Source organism: Anser cygnoides, chromosome 2, assembly GCF_040182565.1.
Source record: "Anser cygnoides isolate HZ-2024a breed goose chromosome 2, Taihu_goose_T2T_genome, whole genome shotgun sequence".
NCBI classification, from domain to species: Eukaryota; Metazoa; Chordata; class Aves; order Anseriformes; family Anatidae; genus Anser; species Anser cygnoides.
In genome coordinates this window covers 30,721,183-30,739,308 of record NC_089874.1, presented here as the reverse complement: position 1 = coordinate 30,739,308, position 18,126 = coordinate 30,721,183, and the positions used below count along the sequence as shown (strand labels likewise).

General features: G+C 34.4%; 1 protein-coding gene across 18 annotated transcripts in view; it reads left to right on the top strand.

Moving 5' to 3' along the window:
* Positions 1-18,126, top strand: part of DGKB (diacylglycerol kinase beta) — a 402,831-nt gene that overhangs the window by 153,257 nt on the left and 231,448 nt on the right. For 15 of the 18 annotated variants that reach the window (XM_066991767.1, XM_066991771.1, XM_066991770.1 and 12 more), the window contains 3 exons: positions 8,796-8,828; positions 12,472-12,588; positions 17,046-17,119. In XM_066991767.1, the coding sequence (XP_066847868.1) occupies positions 8,796-8,828; positions 12,472-12,588; positions 17,046-17,119 (224 nt within the window). The remainder of the gene's footprint in view (positions 1-8,795; positions 8,829-12,471; positions 12,589-17,045; positions 17,120-18,126) is intronic. The other 3 variants (XM_066991774.1, XM_066991773.1, XM_066991769.1) reach the window with 1 other exon arrangement.

Here is an 18,126-nt window from a genome sequence, read left to right as displayed (position 1 = left end):
TTTCTGATTAATAAGAATATTTGTGTTTGTTGTAAATTATCTCTTTTCTGAACAATACTTTTGGCTGTTCATTTGTCAATCTGCTAAGGGATGAATGCTAGACTTTGATCTTCAACGTGAGTAAACTGATAGTCTTCCATTGCTCTCAGTGAAAGTAAAACAATGGAAAGCTGGCTATAATATTTATGAAATATTTTTGCATATTTATGCAGAGTCATAAGAGTAGTTATGTGGTTTATCTGTAATGGCATTTTGATATTAGCTGGTCATGTTCTGAATAATAATTGCAAAAATGTTAGGTTTGTCAGATGATTACATTTTGCATTATATTATTTAATTTTCAGGATTTTAGGTCATACTTTAAATGTAGAAATTCTGTTTTTGCTATTTGGGAGTTTTTGTTTCATTGTTATATATTGTTTGCCATTCTTATAAACTGAATAAACCTCTGCATGAAATTTCATCTTCAATTATATTGGTGTAATTCCATTTCCTCTTCAGAAGAGGAAGACGTATAGAGGAATTAAGATTTTTATTTCACAAGTTTAGTTAAGTTGTTTAGAGGATATATAAAACCACTCTAGAGTCAAAATCATCCTTGAATAGATTAGTCTTATCTGCAAATTTTGAAGGCATAAGCAGAAATAAATGTGTTTTCCTGTATCAGAATCATGTTTCAGTATTCCATACTAATAATGTAACATAAAACATTTATTTCAGCACTATGTTTGTATATTGTTAAGAACGGAAAATACATTTTGCTGTGATTTAACGGGAACTTTATAATTTTGTAGTATTTTTGTTCACCTAGTAGCTTTTTTTCAAAAATGCATTAAAATCCTGAGTATACCCATGTTACAAATAATACATCGGTGAAAAAATTCCTCTTAAAAACGATTACTTACAGTGTACGTGTTGTTTATCTCAGTAATTTTTTTAATTAGTTTCTCCCATTTTCTGTTAAGGGGTTTTCTTTTGAAAAATGTAGATGTGAAACCAACACTTTCATTAATGGCAAGCAAAACAGTGAATGTATGGACACTGAAATTGTCTAAAGATATAATAGTAAGAGTGTCTGTTAATAGAAATGATGTGGTAAGACATAGAAAATCATAAACCTGACAGTGGAAGTTTTTCATCTAGGACATAAAGTTAGCTTCAATGATCATCTAAACAATAATATACCTTGAAAATACCTCGCAATGTTACTTCTATGCAGAAGACAAGAAAAAGCCGATTACCATACTGGCACAATGTTACAGTGCCTTTCACAGCACATTTACCCTTGAGTACTTAGAGGTATCAGAGAAGAAAATATCTCTTTTCCGCTGCTGTGTTTTAGCCCTGGCAGTCAGCTAAGCTCCACACAGCCACTCACTCACTCCCCCTGGCAAGATGGGGAAGAGTCAGAAAGGTGCAAGTGAGAAAACTCATGGGTTGAGATAAAGACAGTTTAATAGGTAAAGCAAAAGCTACATGTGCAAGTACAGCAAAACAAGGAATTCACTACTTCCCATCAGCAAGCAGAAGTTAAGCCATTTCCAGGAAGTCAGGGCTCATTACATGTAAGCGTTGCTTAGGGAGACAAGCCTTAACTTAAAAATCAAACAGATTTTTGGCCAGCTGGGGTCATCTGTCCTGGCTGTGTCCCCTCCTAGCTTTGTGTGCTGCTCGTCCGACTCACTGGCATGACAGTGGGAGAAACAGAAAAGGCCTTGATCCTGTGTAAACACTGTTTAGCAACAACTAATACATTGGTGTTCCAACACTGTTTTTATAACAAATGCAAAATGCAGCACCATACAAGCTACTATGAAGACATCAACTCAATCCCAGACAAAAGATGTATACTCCCATAGAAGTTAAAGGAGTTGTGGGAAAGACAATATGGCACGTGGAAAAATCTTGTATCTTTGATCTCACAAAAGCTTTGGCCTCCCTTTCATCTGTAACTTTGGAAGTCCATACTTCTGAAAAACTGTCAAAGTTCATCTCTGACAAAGATGTCTTCTCATAGGTTTTCTTTCAAGAGTACAGGCAAAATCACTTCCTATCTCTTTATGGAACTAAGAAGATTGGTATATTTACCTCTTTCTCATCCAACATGTGTCATTTTTTTTCAGTTCTTGTGACGTCTTAGATTCTTTCTGCTGTCATGAAAGGATTTTTATTTTTTTTTCATAAATTAAAGCTAAAACAGCACCATATATTATACCAGAGTTACGAAACTGGCCTCTCAACTGCAATTTGTTGTCCAGGGCAATATTGTCTATTTTTTCCACTTCCTAATACTCAGAGATATCCAAAACCACTGCTGCAACTGTGAAAAATAAATAGAAAAATTGTCTTTCTTTATCTTAATATCACAGAGGGTAGCATTTCTTTTCCCTATAAACATAGTCAAGAAATAATGGGGAAACTCATGCAGTAGATATTGTGTATATTGTGAAAGAATCACACATCTATCTAGAGTCAATACCATATAAAGATTTCTCATATTTCACTGCAGTACTTTAAAAGTTTTAGTGGAATGTAGTCTGTGAACTTTAAAACTAGTCCTTTTTACTTTCTTGTTTACTGTATATAAGGAATGTACAGCGAAGTTTTTTGCTTGAGTTAAATGAGTTTTGTTATAAACTGTGTGTGGGGATCTCAAGTGATAGTCTTTTAATAGATGTCAGATACACTTTAAAGCTACTCTCTTTTATTTCAGTAACATTTTAATTAATTCATACTGATTGAATAAATGTACATTGAGACTTGTTTCCTAATGAGGGCACATTTAGAGGAAAGGTTTTGCATCATTCTGATATCCTGTGGGTAATTATATTCTAATTATATGGTGGGGGGAAAAAGTCTATAACTCAGTGCTGATATTGTTCATTGGACCCAATTAATTACATGCACATAATGAAAGTTCATGATAAGGTTGACTGGCAGTGAGTTTAAAAATCTTTAACTCAATTGAATCCTAGCCTACCAAGAGTACAGAATTAGATCATAACCATGTTAAAAACTGGGTATTGGAATGAGATGAGTGAGTAGTGAAGAAAAAATGTTGGTCTCTCCTTATGATACAGCTCATCCCTTTCTTCCCCCCCCCCCCCCCCCCCCCCCCCTTTAAAGCTGAAAGGGAAAAATGCTGCCATACCTTTTGCCTTATTCATTTCATGCCATCCTTTACTTTACTCCATTTATTGATGAACACATAAGATGTTCTAATTCTTATTTATGTTTGTAGAAAAGTAATTAGATTTTTCTATTTCCAAGCAAAATAGATATAATGACAAATCAACCAATAAAATCCTACTATTTAATAGATGTTTACATATTTAATAATATATGATGATTTTGATTCTCTTATCATTAACGTGAGTTCTAGAATGAAGTTTTTTTACTAGATTTCTAACATTGGTTTTGTAAACTATAATTAAAACTGTTAATTGTGGGGGGAAAAAAAGGAAGTAATGGGATAAATTGTAAAACATAAGGTACCCTGAATACAGTGTGAGCAGTACTATATGGCAGTTACCACTGTCTCCATAGTAACCAGTTTATTTCAAAGGGGGGGGTGGGTCTGGTGGAATATAGAAGGCAAGAAGTGAACAAAATTAAATTTGAAATTGGATGTAATTCTTTGTGTTTGATTTTCAACTTCATTTTTCAGCACTCTGGAAGATATTGGTCATCATGATAAAAAGTTTGGAACAACTCGCTTTGTACCTTTTCTTTTATAAATTAATTAATTTTTTCTTTTGTCCAGTGAAAATGCTAAAAATGTTTTAGGACAAAATCATATAAGCATAAATTTTATATGTAAAATAACTTTGTATATCATAGAGTAAATTTATTTATACACATCCAAATTTAAAATACCATCGTAAGTAGAATTCACTTGACCTCTTATTTTAAAACATAATTAGTTGTACATTTTGGTTTATTTGATTTGGGTTGGGTTTTAGCATTTCATTGTACAAGAACATAAAAGTTCAAAAAGTCTTTTGGTTATAACTAGTTCTATTTAGGCACATAAAACAATATACACAACAGATGACATGTTTTAGCTAAGCAGTATTCCTTGTGCAACTAAACAATATACATTTCAATCAGTAGCTTCAAATTTCTGTGATATTGTATAAATATAGCAAACATGTTGAGATGCTGGCAAAAACTAATACAGATTTAAAGCTGAAAATTTTGTACAAGAATTTCTTTCCCTAGCAGTATTCAGAGAGACTAAATAGCTTGTGCATGCACTATAATTGCAATGTAATTAAATCAATAATTTTTCCATGTCTGATCATACATTTTAGTATTATTATTTATATTTAGTATTAGTATTATATTTCCTGTGAGATAGGTAAATGTTACATAGGAAAGCAGAGATGCAGAGAGAGCAAAAGGGAATTAGCAGTTGTTGGTTGAAGAATGTGCCTTCTTAACCCCTCTTAACCCCAAAAGTTGTGGATGCCCCATCCTTGGAGGTTTTAAAGGCCAGGCTGGATGGAGCCTTGGCCAACCTGATCTAGTGGGTGGCACCCCTGTCTATAGCAGGGGGACTGAAGTTAGATGATCTTTAAGGTCCCTTCCAATATGAGCCATTCTATGATTCTTACAGGTTTTTTAATTGCAAAATGATTCGTTTGTTTTTGTTATAGTAGAGATCAGTTTTAACTCAGTTGAATCCAAGCTTAACATGGAGTGCGAAAAGTCAGTGTAGCGTGTTTATGAGCAACCAGATTCTTTGAAGCTGAGTTCAGAAACATAAGCATTAAGCTGTTAGATACCACAAAACCAGTTATTTCAATATATATGAAGTTCATGAAGTTCCACAAATCTGAGTGCAATGTCCTGTAACTGGGTCGGGGCAGACCCAAGCACAAATACAGGCTGGGCAGCGAATGGATTGAGAGCAGCCCTGAGGAGAAGGACCTGGGGTTTGTGGTTGATGGAGAAGCTCAGCATGAGCTGGCAGTGTGTGTTTGCAGCCCAGAAAGCCAACCCTATCCTGGGCTGAATCAAAGGAAGGATGGTCAGCAAGTCGAGGGAGGTGATTCTCCCTCTCTTCTCTTATGAGACCCCACTTGCAGTACCACCTGCAGTACTGCATTCCGCTCTAGGCTCCCGAGCACAAGAAGGACATAGACCTGTTGGAGCGAGTCCAGAGGGGCCACAAAGATGAAGAGCGGGCTGGAGCACCTCTCCTATGAAGACAGGCTGAGGGACTTGAAGTTGTTCAGCCTAGAGTAGAGAAGGCTCTGGGGAGACCTTATAGCGGCCTTCCAATACCTAAAGGAGGCCTACAGAAAAGCTGGGGAGGGATTCTTTGTCAGGGATTGTAGTGATAAGGCAAGAAACTAAACTAAAAGAGAGTAAGTTTAGATTAGATATAAGGAAGAAATTTTTCACTATAAAGTAGTGGTGAGGCACTGGAACAGGCTGCCCAGAGAAGGTGTAGATGCCCCATCCCTGGAAGTGTTCAAGGCCAGGCTGGATGGGGCTCTGAGCAACCTGGTCTAGTGGGAGGTGTCCCTGCCTGTGGCAGGGCGGGGTGGAACACAATAATCTTTAAGGTTCTTCCAACCCAAACTATTCTGTGTAGGCAAGGGTGTATGGAAGTCTAATAGGAGAGAGAGTAAGGAATAACCTTAGGGACAGACAGTAGTGATGAGTTGTGGGCCGGCAACTAGATATAACTTAAAATGATTGAATGGCTGCCATTTCAGTTTATCAGCATCTTATTATTTTAACATTGAACTGTGTTTGCCAAACAGATAATTAGTTAGGAAGATACATTTTCCTCCAGGGCAATTATTAATTTCCTTCTGACTTCAAAGAAATGAAAAAGCTTTTAGTGTATATAAGCACACCATTATATTTCAAGTCTGTTTTAGATTTGCAGAGAACTGAATCTGCAATATCATATGCATCTGAAAAGGAAAAAAAAAAAACCATTTTTTTTTAAATCTGTTTTAATTGTTGTGCCATTACCTAATATTCATTAGCCAGATTTCCACACACTGAGAAACATATAAAATCCTAAATGGTCTGGGTTGAAAGGGACCTTAAAGGTCATCTAATTCCAACCCCACTGCCATGGGCAGGACACCTTCCACTAGACCAGGTTGCTCAAAACTCCATCCAACGTGGCCTTGAACACTTCCAGGGATGGGGCATCCACAGCTTCTCTGGGCAACCTGTGCCAGTGCCTCACCACTCTCTGAGTAAAGAACTTCTTCCTAACATCTAATTTAAACCTACCTTCTTTTAGTTTAAAGCCATTACTCCTTGTCCTATCCCTAAACCCCCTATCAAAGACTCTAATAGTTTTTTCTTGTGCTGGGGGCCCCAGAGCTGAATGCAGTACTCCAGGCAGGATCTCACAAGAATGGAGCAGAGGGGAAGAATCACCTCCCTCGATCTGCTGGCCATGCTTCTTTTGATGCAGCCCACAACCCCTTGATTGGCTTTCTGGTCTGCAAGTGCACATTACTGGCTCATGTTCAGTTTTTCATCCATCAGTATCCCCAGATTCTTCTCAAAGTGCTGCACTTTATCCACTCATTGCCCCGTATTAATGTTTGGGGTTGCCCCAAGCCAGGTGCAGGACTTTGCACTTGTATGTATATTTTTAAAATAGTTTTGCAGCTCTTTTGTCTTTCTTTGACAGTGTATGTAATTGCTTACTATAGTCCAAGTTTATCTTAGGTTGCAGGTTAAATGATAAGTCTTGGTCCTAATGCTGGGGAACATTGATGCTAATATTTAACAGGTGCAAAATATAAGGCAAGATATCTTCAACCAACTAAATAAACTGAGGCCAACATGCTAAATAACAAGTACTCGATAGTGATTTTTCTGTGTGATTTTTACATATTTAAGATATATTAAGCAAGCAACATAATGTATATAAACTCACCATGTAATGATTCCATGTTCAAAGCAGTCTTGTTTTTTGTCAAGAGAATTATTTTAGAGAGTATTCTCAAATAACAGTCTGCATTATATATTATAGCATTGTCCTTTTTCACATGTTTTTGGTATCAGTATTATGAGTGACAAGATACCTCCTTCTGACTGACATATATATATATATATTTAATAGCAAATGTTTCTTACCATGGCTCTCAGGTAAATTGGAAGTTCTTATATTTCCTTTATAATTCAGGCATGTGCAGCTCACTGGACAGTTATTCTTGGTAGTGAGTAGGTCACTAATCTTGTCCACAGGAATACTTTTAGCCCTTGGATGTAAAGCTACACCTCTGTGAGCTTTCAAGGCATCATGATATGGTGTCCTAATATTGAACCTGCCGATCAGTGTATACACATGGTTAGAGCTGGAAATGCAGTGATAATTTTATAAAGTAACTATTTTAGCACATCTGAATCATAGTTCCATCTAAATCATAGATATGATTGCTCTCCAGGTTTTTTGTTTGTTTGTTAAGGTTTTATGTTGTTTTTGTTGTTTTTCTCTAGTTTTCAGGTTGTCTGACTCTTTGATTCTTTTCAGGTATTGTGTAAATATGGACAGAAATTACATGGAATGGAATTTTTTTAAACAGGTTCTTGAATACAACATAGGTTTACAAAATGACAGTCTAGGAGTATTTGATCTAATATTTCATTGCGTACTAAAGGAGAATTTTTGTATCCCTTGGAGAAACCCAGGTCTTTAAACAAAGTAGTTCCTAGGAATCATGGAGCAAACTTTTAAAAAGATCAACCTCACCTTCCTCCAATTTCTTTAAAAAACACTGAACTTCAGTTTTGTATTCAAGTTACATATTTAAACTTCCATGATCTTCTTCCTGTATATATTTGAGGATACCTTTGCATGGGATTCTATGGATTCCATCTGATCTGCCATGACTAGATTCTCCTGATCAATATGTCTTTTGCACCCCCACTTCAGATTTGGAGTTTTGAGTATATGTCTTATCCATAGGCATATGGTATAAAAGAGGTAATTATACAGAAGTCATCTAGAATTTTCAGTAATTACTTGACAAATTCTTTAATGATACTAACTATTTAGTAAGGGTTTTACAATTCTTCTTAGTGTATAAATTCTTAAAAAATATGTTTTAAATAAATCTCAGTTGTGTTCAAAACAATTAAGAAAATACAGATTCATACAAATTGAATAAAAGCTTTTAAAATGCAAGCATATTGCTACTTAGTAAGCGATGAGTTGCTGTTCTGTTTTTTCATGAATATGATATTTCTAAATCTCACTTTTGTGTAAGGATTGTAACTGTGTATGCAAAAAAAGGGTTGAAATACTATTTGAGGATGAATGTTGTGTAGTTTGTCCACTGTAGCAGAAGAAAGCTTTTTAAATAAGATTCCTTACTTTGAATGAGGATTCAAAGACTTAGAAGATTATGAGTGCTCTCCAACTACCAAGCATCTCATTTTACTATATGAAAGAACATAGTATATTCTTCAGAATATAATTCTTTCATACAATAAAATAAGATGCTTGGTACTTAGGGAGTACTCTTAAACCTGAGGTTTTCTAATATTTTCAGCTGCTGATAAAATGATCCCACACATTATTCAATTAATATGAATTACATAATATGACAGCCAAAACACTGGGGGATTATGGTTGTGCAAATGTGTGTGTGTGGGGGGGGGGGGGGTGGAGAAGGAGAGAGAAAACCACTGTGTACATTTGTTGTTGAGTACAACTGCTGCAAGGTAACATTCCTTGCAAGAGTTCTCACCATGCCCTTTGCCATCCCAGCTGTTCAGTATTTCAGTCTAACATTCTCTTTTTCCAACAGACGCTACCTACTTTAGGAGGTTTGCTCCCTGAGGTGCGTAATGGGAGGAATCCATGTGGGCACGAGTACTAACAGATCATAATACTGTACATTATTCTTGCTAAACAGTGCATTTTGGGGCTGAACTAAAAATCTAGACATGGTGTTCTGTGTTGTCATTTGAAAGGCCATATTTCATTTATTAATTCTTTAATTCTTATTTGGATGAAAATTGGATAGATCATTGGATAGATGTCTTAGCTGACAGTGATCTCTGGAGCAGTTCTGAATGGTAGAAACTCCTTCCTCTCAGTTAATAGATAGTGACTTCAAAGTGAGAGTTCAAGAGAAGAAATGAGGGCATGAGAGGTGGAAAAATGGGTGGAAAAGATTGGTGTTGTGGTAAATACTACTTTGAAAGGTATGTGCTCTGGCATATACCAGAAGAACAGAAAAGTGTAATTCTTTGAGCCATCAAAATGTACAATAGCTTTTAAAATGCTGTATTCAGTATCTCTATCAACCTCATGCATGTTCTCTAAACAAAATGATTCACAAACACATAATCATTTTGTACGCTTTGATTTAAAAAAAAAAGATATTAAATACAGCATAATTGTTGTGTAAACATTTCTTACCTTGAAAAATAAATTTTTGCATTTGTAAAACCATTTATTCCATGCATGTCAAATTTGTCTTAACATTGCTAGAACTTGTGGTATATTGTCCAGATATGATTTTATTAAACTGTTATCATCTCATAAGAAAATTACACTGTTTAATTCCTGACAGCCTTGGATATCTTAATAATGTAGTTTCTGAAAGTTACTCAGTTATGTGCAGGTGGATGAGAAAGCCATATTTCTATTTCATATATAAAACACAGTATCAGTACAAGATAATTTAAAAGAGTATTTTTAATGAAACTGTAAATCTTTTTGTGTTCCATTAATAGAAATACTTTATAGAGTCAGGTTGTACAGTATTGTATTATTTCATATAAGTTAGAAGTCAGATCCTCACTAGTGTGACACATCTAAACATGTGGGATCTGTAACTAGGAAATCTAGAATATCTCAGAAATCTGAGAGCACTTAGTCTACATGGTGTCATATGTTGTGGTATCATATGTAAAAAGAGAGAGGTGATAGGAAATACTATTTTTGCTCTCTTTGGAAAGTAGACCTTCATGGATAATGACACCAAATATCCATATCTAATTTTTTATAACTCTCCAGAGAATTATATATCATGAATATGTTTTTCTTTATATTGTGTAAGGTGTATGGCCTAATTTTTCATAGTCACTGCTTAAGAGAAACTGTCTTGGTCTGTATGGCAAGCAATTGTTTTGCTTATGGGACAGGTAATATAAATAGTGGAAGGCATCCTGACAAAAATTTTTTTTGAGGTAATTTTTACTAGATTTTGCTCATTAATGATGGATAACAGCAGTATTGGTCATTGGCATCCTTTATGGAGAGACAGTTCTCAGCAAGGTGTAAATACATTTCCTCTAAGTTAAAGACAGTTTTTGGTGCCACCCTTTATAAGGTCTCTCTTGAATGGTGTTTTCTGCTTCTTTCTGTTATCTTTTTCTTTGAACTGTCACAAATATGTTTTTTTGTTTGTTTGTTTGTTTGTTTGTTTTTAGCTTAACATTTATCTAGACTTTTTAAAGCCCTCTCTCCATCTATATTATTTTTGTTATGAATCATGGTTTTGTACTAGCCATGTGTCTGCATTACTGGTATATGATTTGGTTTCTGAATATTTTGTAATACACAAGAGAGAGTTTTGGCCATATAACTTCAAGTAATATTAAATTATGTTTAACACTATATACTCACTTTATCTAAAATGTCTTGACTTTTAAGAGTAGTTAGTCACAAAATTGTTTGAAACTCCAAATCTACCTTTTACATATGTAGTGAGTTATAAAGCTTCCTTCACACTGGAGTTTCATACTGTCTGTCCTCAGACTATTGGCACTAACCAATATCATTGTGCATTAATGTTTGTGAATTAACACAAATGTTTGTGTTAGTTCACAAACATTATTCGGTATGGATGTCTTGTCCTAGTTATTTTTTAATAATCATCAAACAAATAAATGCAGGGTTGCTGATTTCTTAGGTAGTTTTGAAGGTTAGGGCTGAGATGTGTTGCTTTAGTTGCTTCTACTGTTTTCTTTTTAAAGCAATAATATTGTAGTCTATATGCTTGGACTTCCTTTTGAAATGGTCAAGTTATTGAAAACATCCAAGTGTTCAGTTAACTAACCTCTTAGGAAGTATTTTTTTTTCCTGTGACATAAGTTTTTCAGTCCTTTTATAAACAATGTGATTAGATTGCCAAAGTTCTGCAAAGCACCTTATTTGCTACCCAAAGCAGACAGGGATGACTTGGACCACTATTTGCATCAGGACTAGATTGAAGCGGGGTTGTTTTCCAAATTTAAGGAAATCAAAGATGATATAAAAACAGTGATGGCCCACATCTGTGCTATGGTGATGCTAGAAAGGCACTGTATTAAACTGAGAGTTATTCCATTCCTCCCAGGGAATCTGTTACAGTGTTTCTTAACCAGTTGAAACTGCTGCAGAAAGAGTGGCATGGATTAATTGCTTATGCAATCCCTTAGGTTTTATCAGAGGTGGATTTGGCCTGGTGTGGAATGTAAATGGTAACATTTAATGAACTATGGACTGGGTACAATTGCAGGGGGTGAAACAGTGTCCTTCATGTTCCATTTTAGTGTCGCAACCCTATCCCCTGACTAGTTTAAAACCTCCTTGCACTTGAGAAGTGAGGAAAGTGACTGGAGTGCAGTCAGGATTGGGTTTGCTGATTCTATTTGACAAACATCTGCTGTCTTAATGCATGGTGCATTTTTGGACAAGCTGAAAGGACATGCTGGGAGCAGTTTATAAATAGGAGAAATGAGATACAAAGAGCAAGGGCAATTGTTTGTTTGTTTGCTTTGTTTTGTTTTCAGAGTTTTCTGAAATGACCTGACAACAATTGAAATTATGATTACAACAACATACTTCTGAGCTTTCATCTTTCATCTGCTGTGTATCAGCATCAAAAGTTGCCAGTTGCTTAGAATCTGATGTAGAATTAGAACTTCCACTGATTTATTTCTGATACAAAACATGTGTTTTATAAAAAGCTGCTTTAAAGTTCAAACTCTTAAAGACAGTCAAATGACTACGGTACATTTAGAACAAGTATATTTTTCCATAAGCGGTAAAGTACTCTTAAAGCATCTAACCTTTGCTAGCAATTGGGAAGAGATTTTGAAAAATTACTGATCCGTTATCACTGTGCTTGTTAAACTATTAAATATGATTGGCTTTCCAGTTTTCAGAATGCCAACCTGGACCTGGTAATGTCAGATTATCTTCACATCACATTAATTTGTATTGTGACTGCACACTTTCATCCATCTGCTGCCTAGTCATTGTGGAATGTCCAGGCACATAGATAGATGTTATGTGAAGTGGACAGACATTGTGTAGTAACTTGACTGAGATCTCGTTTTCATTAAAGCAGAATCTGACATTGCTCTCTAGTCAAAAAACAACCTCTATAGAGGAACAGTCTTAGTTACAGTTGAATAGAATTATATAACGTGTTAAAATGTTCCATTTTCTTTCTCTTTTTTTTTTTTTTCCTATTTTTTTTCCTGAAGGAAAGACAGGCAACAGTGAAAAAAGAGAAGGGTTGTCCCCAGCAAATGAACAAACTGGGAGAACGAAACAAAATGCAAAGAGCAAATTCCGTCACCGTAGATGGACAAGGTCTTCAGGTGTGATTATTGTTATTTTAATTTTAAGAAGATATGTATATGACGGCAACAGTAGAGTGAACAATCTTTTTCCTATACATTCATTCCTCTACTATTGCAGTATTATATATTAAAAATATAAGAATAAGGTAAATTCTTGTTTCTACGTAAATCCTCTGTTTTTTGTGTGGTTGATAGGAATTCCTGGGATGTTAAAGGGGGAGTGCAAAATAGCTCTAAAACACTTGTATTGTGGGTGAAGCTAAGCTTGATGTTTTCAGTATTTATCATGAAACATTGTGTGAATTCACATTATAAATTTCGGTCTATGGCTTGATTAGTGTTGACTCTTCTCATTTGGACCTTTTAACAAACAGATGGATAGATTAAATTTCAAGGATGTTATTCATCCAGGTATTTCAAAGTATGGTATTTTGCACATCAAAATAAAAGGTTGAGAAAGCCAAGTTTGGTTCAGTAGTTTGGTACTAGTAATATATCTAGAATAAAAATCAAAGACTCTTCTATTTGGAAGGAAAAATCATGTGTGATTGATAAGCCAATGTTATTGTCAGGAGGTTACTTACAGGTTTACCAGAAGCACTGCCTGAATTGCTTGACTTCTTTCCCTTGAGATACGAGTAGTTTTGAGTAAAGTCAACTTTCATGTATGTGATGCCTCTTCTTGATTTCCTCAGGAGTTAAATGATCATTATGTTAACAATGTAATAATCATTTATTATACCTATTTGACTGTTCTGTCTATCTTCTGATGTGCTACAATTGAGGTTCAGTAAAATGTAAAAGGTGATCTCATTATCATAGATCAAATGCTGAATAACTTATAACCTTTCATTATATACCTTATTGTGTCTGCTTATTGTGTCTGAATAGAAAGACATATTTTATTGTTTCATCTTTTTAGATTAGTGAAACATTCTTCGTATGACAACTCAAAAAAAAAAACAAAAAACCAACAACAAGTAAACACTAAAACTTATGCAGTCACATTTATAGCCTCCTATGATATTATGTTTGTTATTATCCATGGCTCTCAAGGCTCTCTTCAAATACCTGCCATCCTCACAGGCTGCATTACTGTTCACATTATTTAGGACAGATAGAGCATGAAGCAAAAGGGGCAGAGTATGTATTAACAGAATACTTAAGGTCTGTCTAATCAGACACAGTGCAAGTAGTTGTTCAAATAAAATGGTGCTAGAGGAAGCACACAATTTTCTAACTCTTGGTTGATATCTTTGCACTTCCAGTGAACACAACTGCTCTAGGTCATCTTTGGAATCTCATTTTGGTAGCAGCACCATGTATCATCATGAATTTTGTTTCTACCCCCTGCATTTGATAGCTTATGGTCACAGAACGTTTTCAGGGATATCCAGGTCTCTATTTCACACTCATGGGATACAGTACCTGGAATACAGTGCCTGGTTTGTTCAGAATAGTAATTTCTTACCACCACTGACTCTTTCACACACAACATGAAGTTATTAAAAACTGCTTTCAGGCATGAGATGTACTTTAATCTTGTTTCTGTGAGCCAAAATTTGTATTCCATCTTCTCTTTCCATGATGAATGCAAAGCTTAGGATTCATTATTGTTTTTGTTTATTATTCTTTGTGAAGGAGATAAAGATAGAGTGAGGACTAAGAAGGTAATGATAATTGAATGGATTTGAGGTGTTTTCTGGAGTGCTTGGTATTTTTTTGTAATCTATAAAATATTGCACAGTATAATACTGTCATAGTGGTAACTTCAGAAATAATTCTGCAAAGGTGTCTTTAATTTGCTGATTTTACTGTAGTCTTTGTTAAATAAGATTTATAAGGAGTAGTAAGAATCCATCTTATCACCAAGTATTAAATTTTTGATTGGTATCAGTAATGATAAGCCTGGTCATTGTAAAGGCTGATTGGATCCCGGAGGATACCACAGTGAAAGGCTGAGATCAGTGAAACTGTTGAAGTTTTCTTCGCTCACAGATTGTATAATTCAGGAACATCTTCCACAATGATGTAAGACTCCATAAATACAATTGACAATTACTGTTAGTATTTTTCCTAAAGGTTGTCTGGAGCAAAAAAAGTTTCTGTAGCTGATAAAAGTATGCTACTCTAATTCTTCCATAGCTGGGCAAAGCATACTGCTATAATCCTATAGTAAGCAATTTGATTTTGCAAGCATGTTCTCATTTTCACATGATCTTCAGTAATTTCTAAGAAAAATAATTTGGAACCTTTTTCAAGATACCTAACAAATCCTTGTACTACCCCTGTAAAACCTCTGTTTTAAATATGGTGAAGCTGTATATAATTTGATATAATTTGTCTAATTTGTCCGTAAACTTTTTTTTTTCCACAGATGTTCCCAAAAACTTTAAGTCAGTTGTCTCATAACTTCATAGAGATTGTCTTTAAGTCATGATAAATTAAGACCTGAAAATGTTACAATTTAATCTAAATCTTTAGTTGTGTTGTGTATTATATGGAAAAGTCTACATTATTTAGAAAAGTAGTTTAGAAGAGCTGTAAAAAAATAATTGAAAGAGACATTATTTTGGAATTGAAAACAAACTATTAGATTAGGTAGATAGATAAATAGATAGATAGATGGATATAGGATGGTCCTAAACCTACTTGTTTTAATATGATAAAGGTTTGAAATAAAAGATATAGAAGAGAGAGAAATTCATTTTTTAGTTTTCATTGAGAAAATATCATGACCAAACCTTCCTTCTATCAAGCAGCAATGAGCAGATTAACTTAGTGGCAGTGGAGATCTGCACAACTTAAAGACAATTAATCATAGTTAAACCCATTCATCTTACTTCTTTCTAACTAACCAGCATAATGATCAGGATTATTATTTCTAATTAGAGGAAGTAATAGATCATGTATAACCTTAGGATGAGTCTCATTAATTAACCTGCGTCCTGAGGGATTTCAGTAGGTACTCCATCTCTGTCACAATGAGCACCATTGGTTTACACTTAGTTCACAGGAACAAACATCATGGGAATTGGCTAAATAACTAAAATTGATTAAAACAGTAGATAAAAATTAAATATGTGACAAATTTCACTATATCCTGCAACTTGATATATGTTTCAACATACACAAATGTACTGAAACAGTATACTGTGACAGAATGTGGTGCAGGCTTGGTTTTATGTTAGGTTTAATTCCAGAGTTTGCTGGAATTTTTCCTTATTACTTGATGTATATATGATCTGAATAGGATCAGTTGTTTATGAAGTTATGGATGGAGTCCACACGGTAATGCTGAAATTCTAGTGCTACTAGAAGAAAATTTCTTTCAGGTGCTTGTTAGGACTATATGCCTATGCTTATAGGATGCCTATAGGACTCAGATAACATGTTTTTTGCTGCTGCCTTAAATTATGTTTTGTGAAATCTTCAGTTGAAAAGATTCTGTTGTTTCAGCAATTACGAATATGGATTCGGTGCAAGAACTTTCAATATATCATTTTGAAGCAGAGACAGTCTAAGCTTTATCATCTCTGAAGCTGTTAGTGTGTGACTCTAGAGATGTTGACTTTAAACTTTTAGTGTGCTTTTTAGCATGCTTTTAAACATTCTCGTATTATTTTCGTTTGTATGAATAATCTAACTGTTTTTTAAAAAGCAAATGCTAGAGAGAGATCTTAATCTGCTGTAAGTTTCTTACATTCTTCAAAGTCTGGAGCAATGTCAGTGAACACCCATGTCTTACAGCAATCTGAAATTATTATTATTACTTTTAAGGAAGGTGCTAGTTTTTAAATCTTTGTCCTTCCTTCACATTTTGTCATCTTCTTTCCTTTTTAAGTTTTCCGGCTTTCTGAGCTTTTTAAAGGAACTGATTATTATTATGTTTGATATATTTTTAAAGATGTGTGAATTCATATCATGTCAAATATCGCAGTTTCTGTCATTTGTTAAAATAATAATAAAAAAAGTATTGGGTTTAAGATTTCATGTTGCAGTATTTCATGTTTAGAGTAGTATAGCATTATTTCTTCTTCTCACTACAAAATACAATTTCTTCATGGCTTCCCTCCAGGAAATTATTCTTTTTTTCAGAATCAATAATGTATGTCTTGCATTTGAAGTTTTCTTCTCTGTTGATGGATATAACCTACATATCAGTATTGGTTTCAATGGAGTTACAGGTTAAAATGGCATTACAGCTATAAGACAGACAGCTAGCATTAAATATGTGTGTATATATATATATGTACATATATATATACATATATATCGCACTTGTAATTTGTGGCAAATTAAGAAAGTTAGGAATATTGCAAATCGTATTCTTCCAAATAGATTATACAGCATAACATAGAGTTTGCATTAAGCGTTTAATTTTCTGTCTACTATAGATTTAAAAAAAGAAAAAAAAAAAAGAAAAAAAGAATGATACATGGCACTAATGAGTGGCTGTGTTATTCCTCTTTTAGATCACTCCAGTTCCAGGCACTCATCCACTTTTAGTTTTTGTCAATCCTAAAAGTGGTGGGAAACAAGGAGAAAGGTAATGCTAATTCTCTCTCATTTGATTTATGTCATATGTTTGAAAATGATTTTTTAAGTTTTATGTATAAAAAGAAATCCAAAATAGGAGTTTTATTCCGTTATTTTATTCTGTTATGCCTCACATTTTGACATCCCATTGCCCTGTTTATAAGATGTACAAAACTAGCATGCAGTTATAAATTCTATTGTTAAAAACTAGAATGAGCTCTATGCAAGTTTCATTTAATATCAGGAGAGTATCTATATTCAGTGTATGGTTTAGTGTGATTTGCATGAAGATGATTTGTTACATTTTGACTTTGTATATAGTAACTTTGAAATTAAATCAGTTTTCTTTTAATTTCTGTTATAATTATGCAGAAAGTCCAATAATTTAAATTGGAAGTAGTATTCTGTTTTTTAACGTATGACTGGCCTTTCAGAGATTAGTAAATAGATTCTCCAGTCTCTCCATAAGTGAAGAGTGTAGGAAGTCACTCTTCCTATAGTGAAGAAACTTGTTGGTTTCTGTTCATAGGAAGCATTCTGACAATCGGTTGAAATATTAAAGTCCAGTCACACAAACGTTAAAGATATGCCTAACTTTATATGTCAGTAACTACATTGATTTGAATTCAAAATGCTGAAGTTTATGCTCAAATGGTAGTGTATCAGAGGTATGATAAAACAGAGGTAGGTAACATTTTCCTGCTGTAACTGTTCTTCAAACGCTATTAGAAGTGTTGATTTTTCGGTGTACTTTAGAATCACAAGTAGGTGATAACATCATTGGTCATTTTTGAACAACACGCAAATCCATAGATTTTTATAGCCTACCTTACGATGTCAGTGCTATAATTTATCCTTCAAACCTAGAAAAAGTTTACAGTCTTTTGGTCAAGATCAGGCTGAAGATGACAAGTGTGGATACTGGGTGATGTGGATACCCAAAAAGAAGGGATTCAGTCTGTTTCTAAAGCTTGGAATCAAACAAATATGTCAGCTTCCCCTACCTCTTTTCCCACT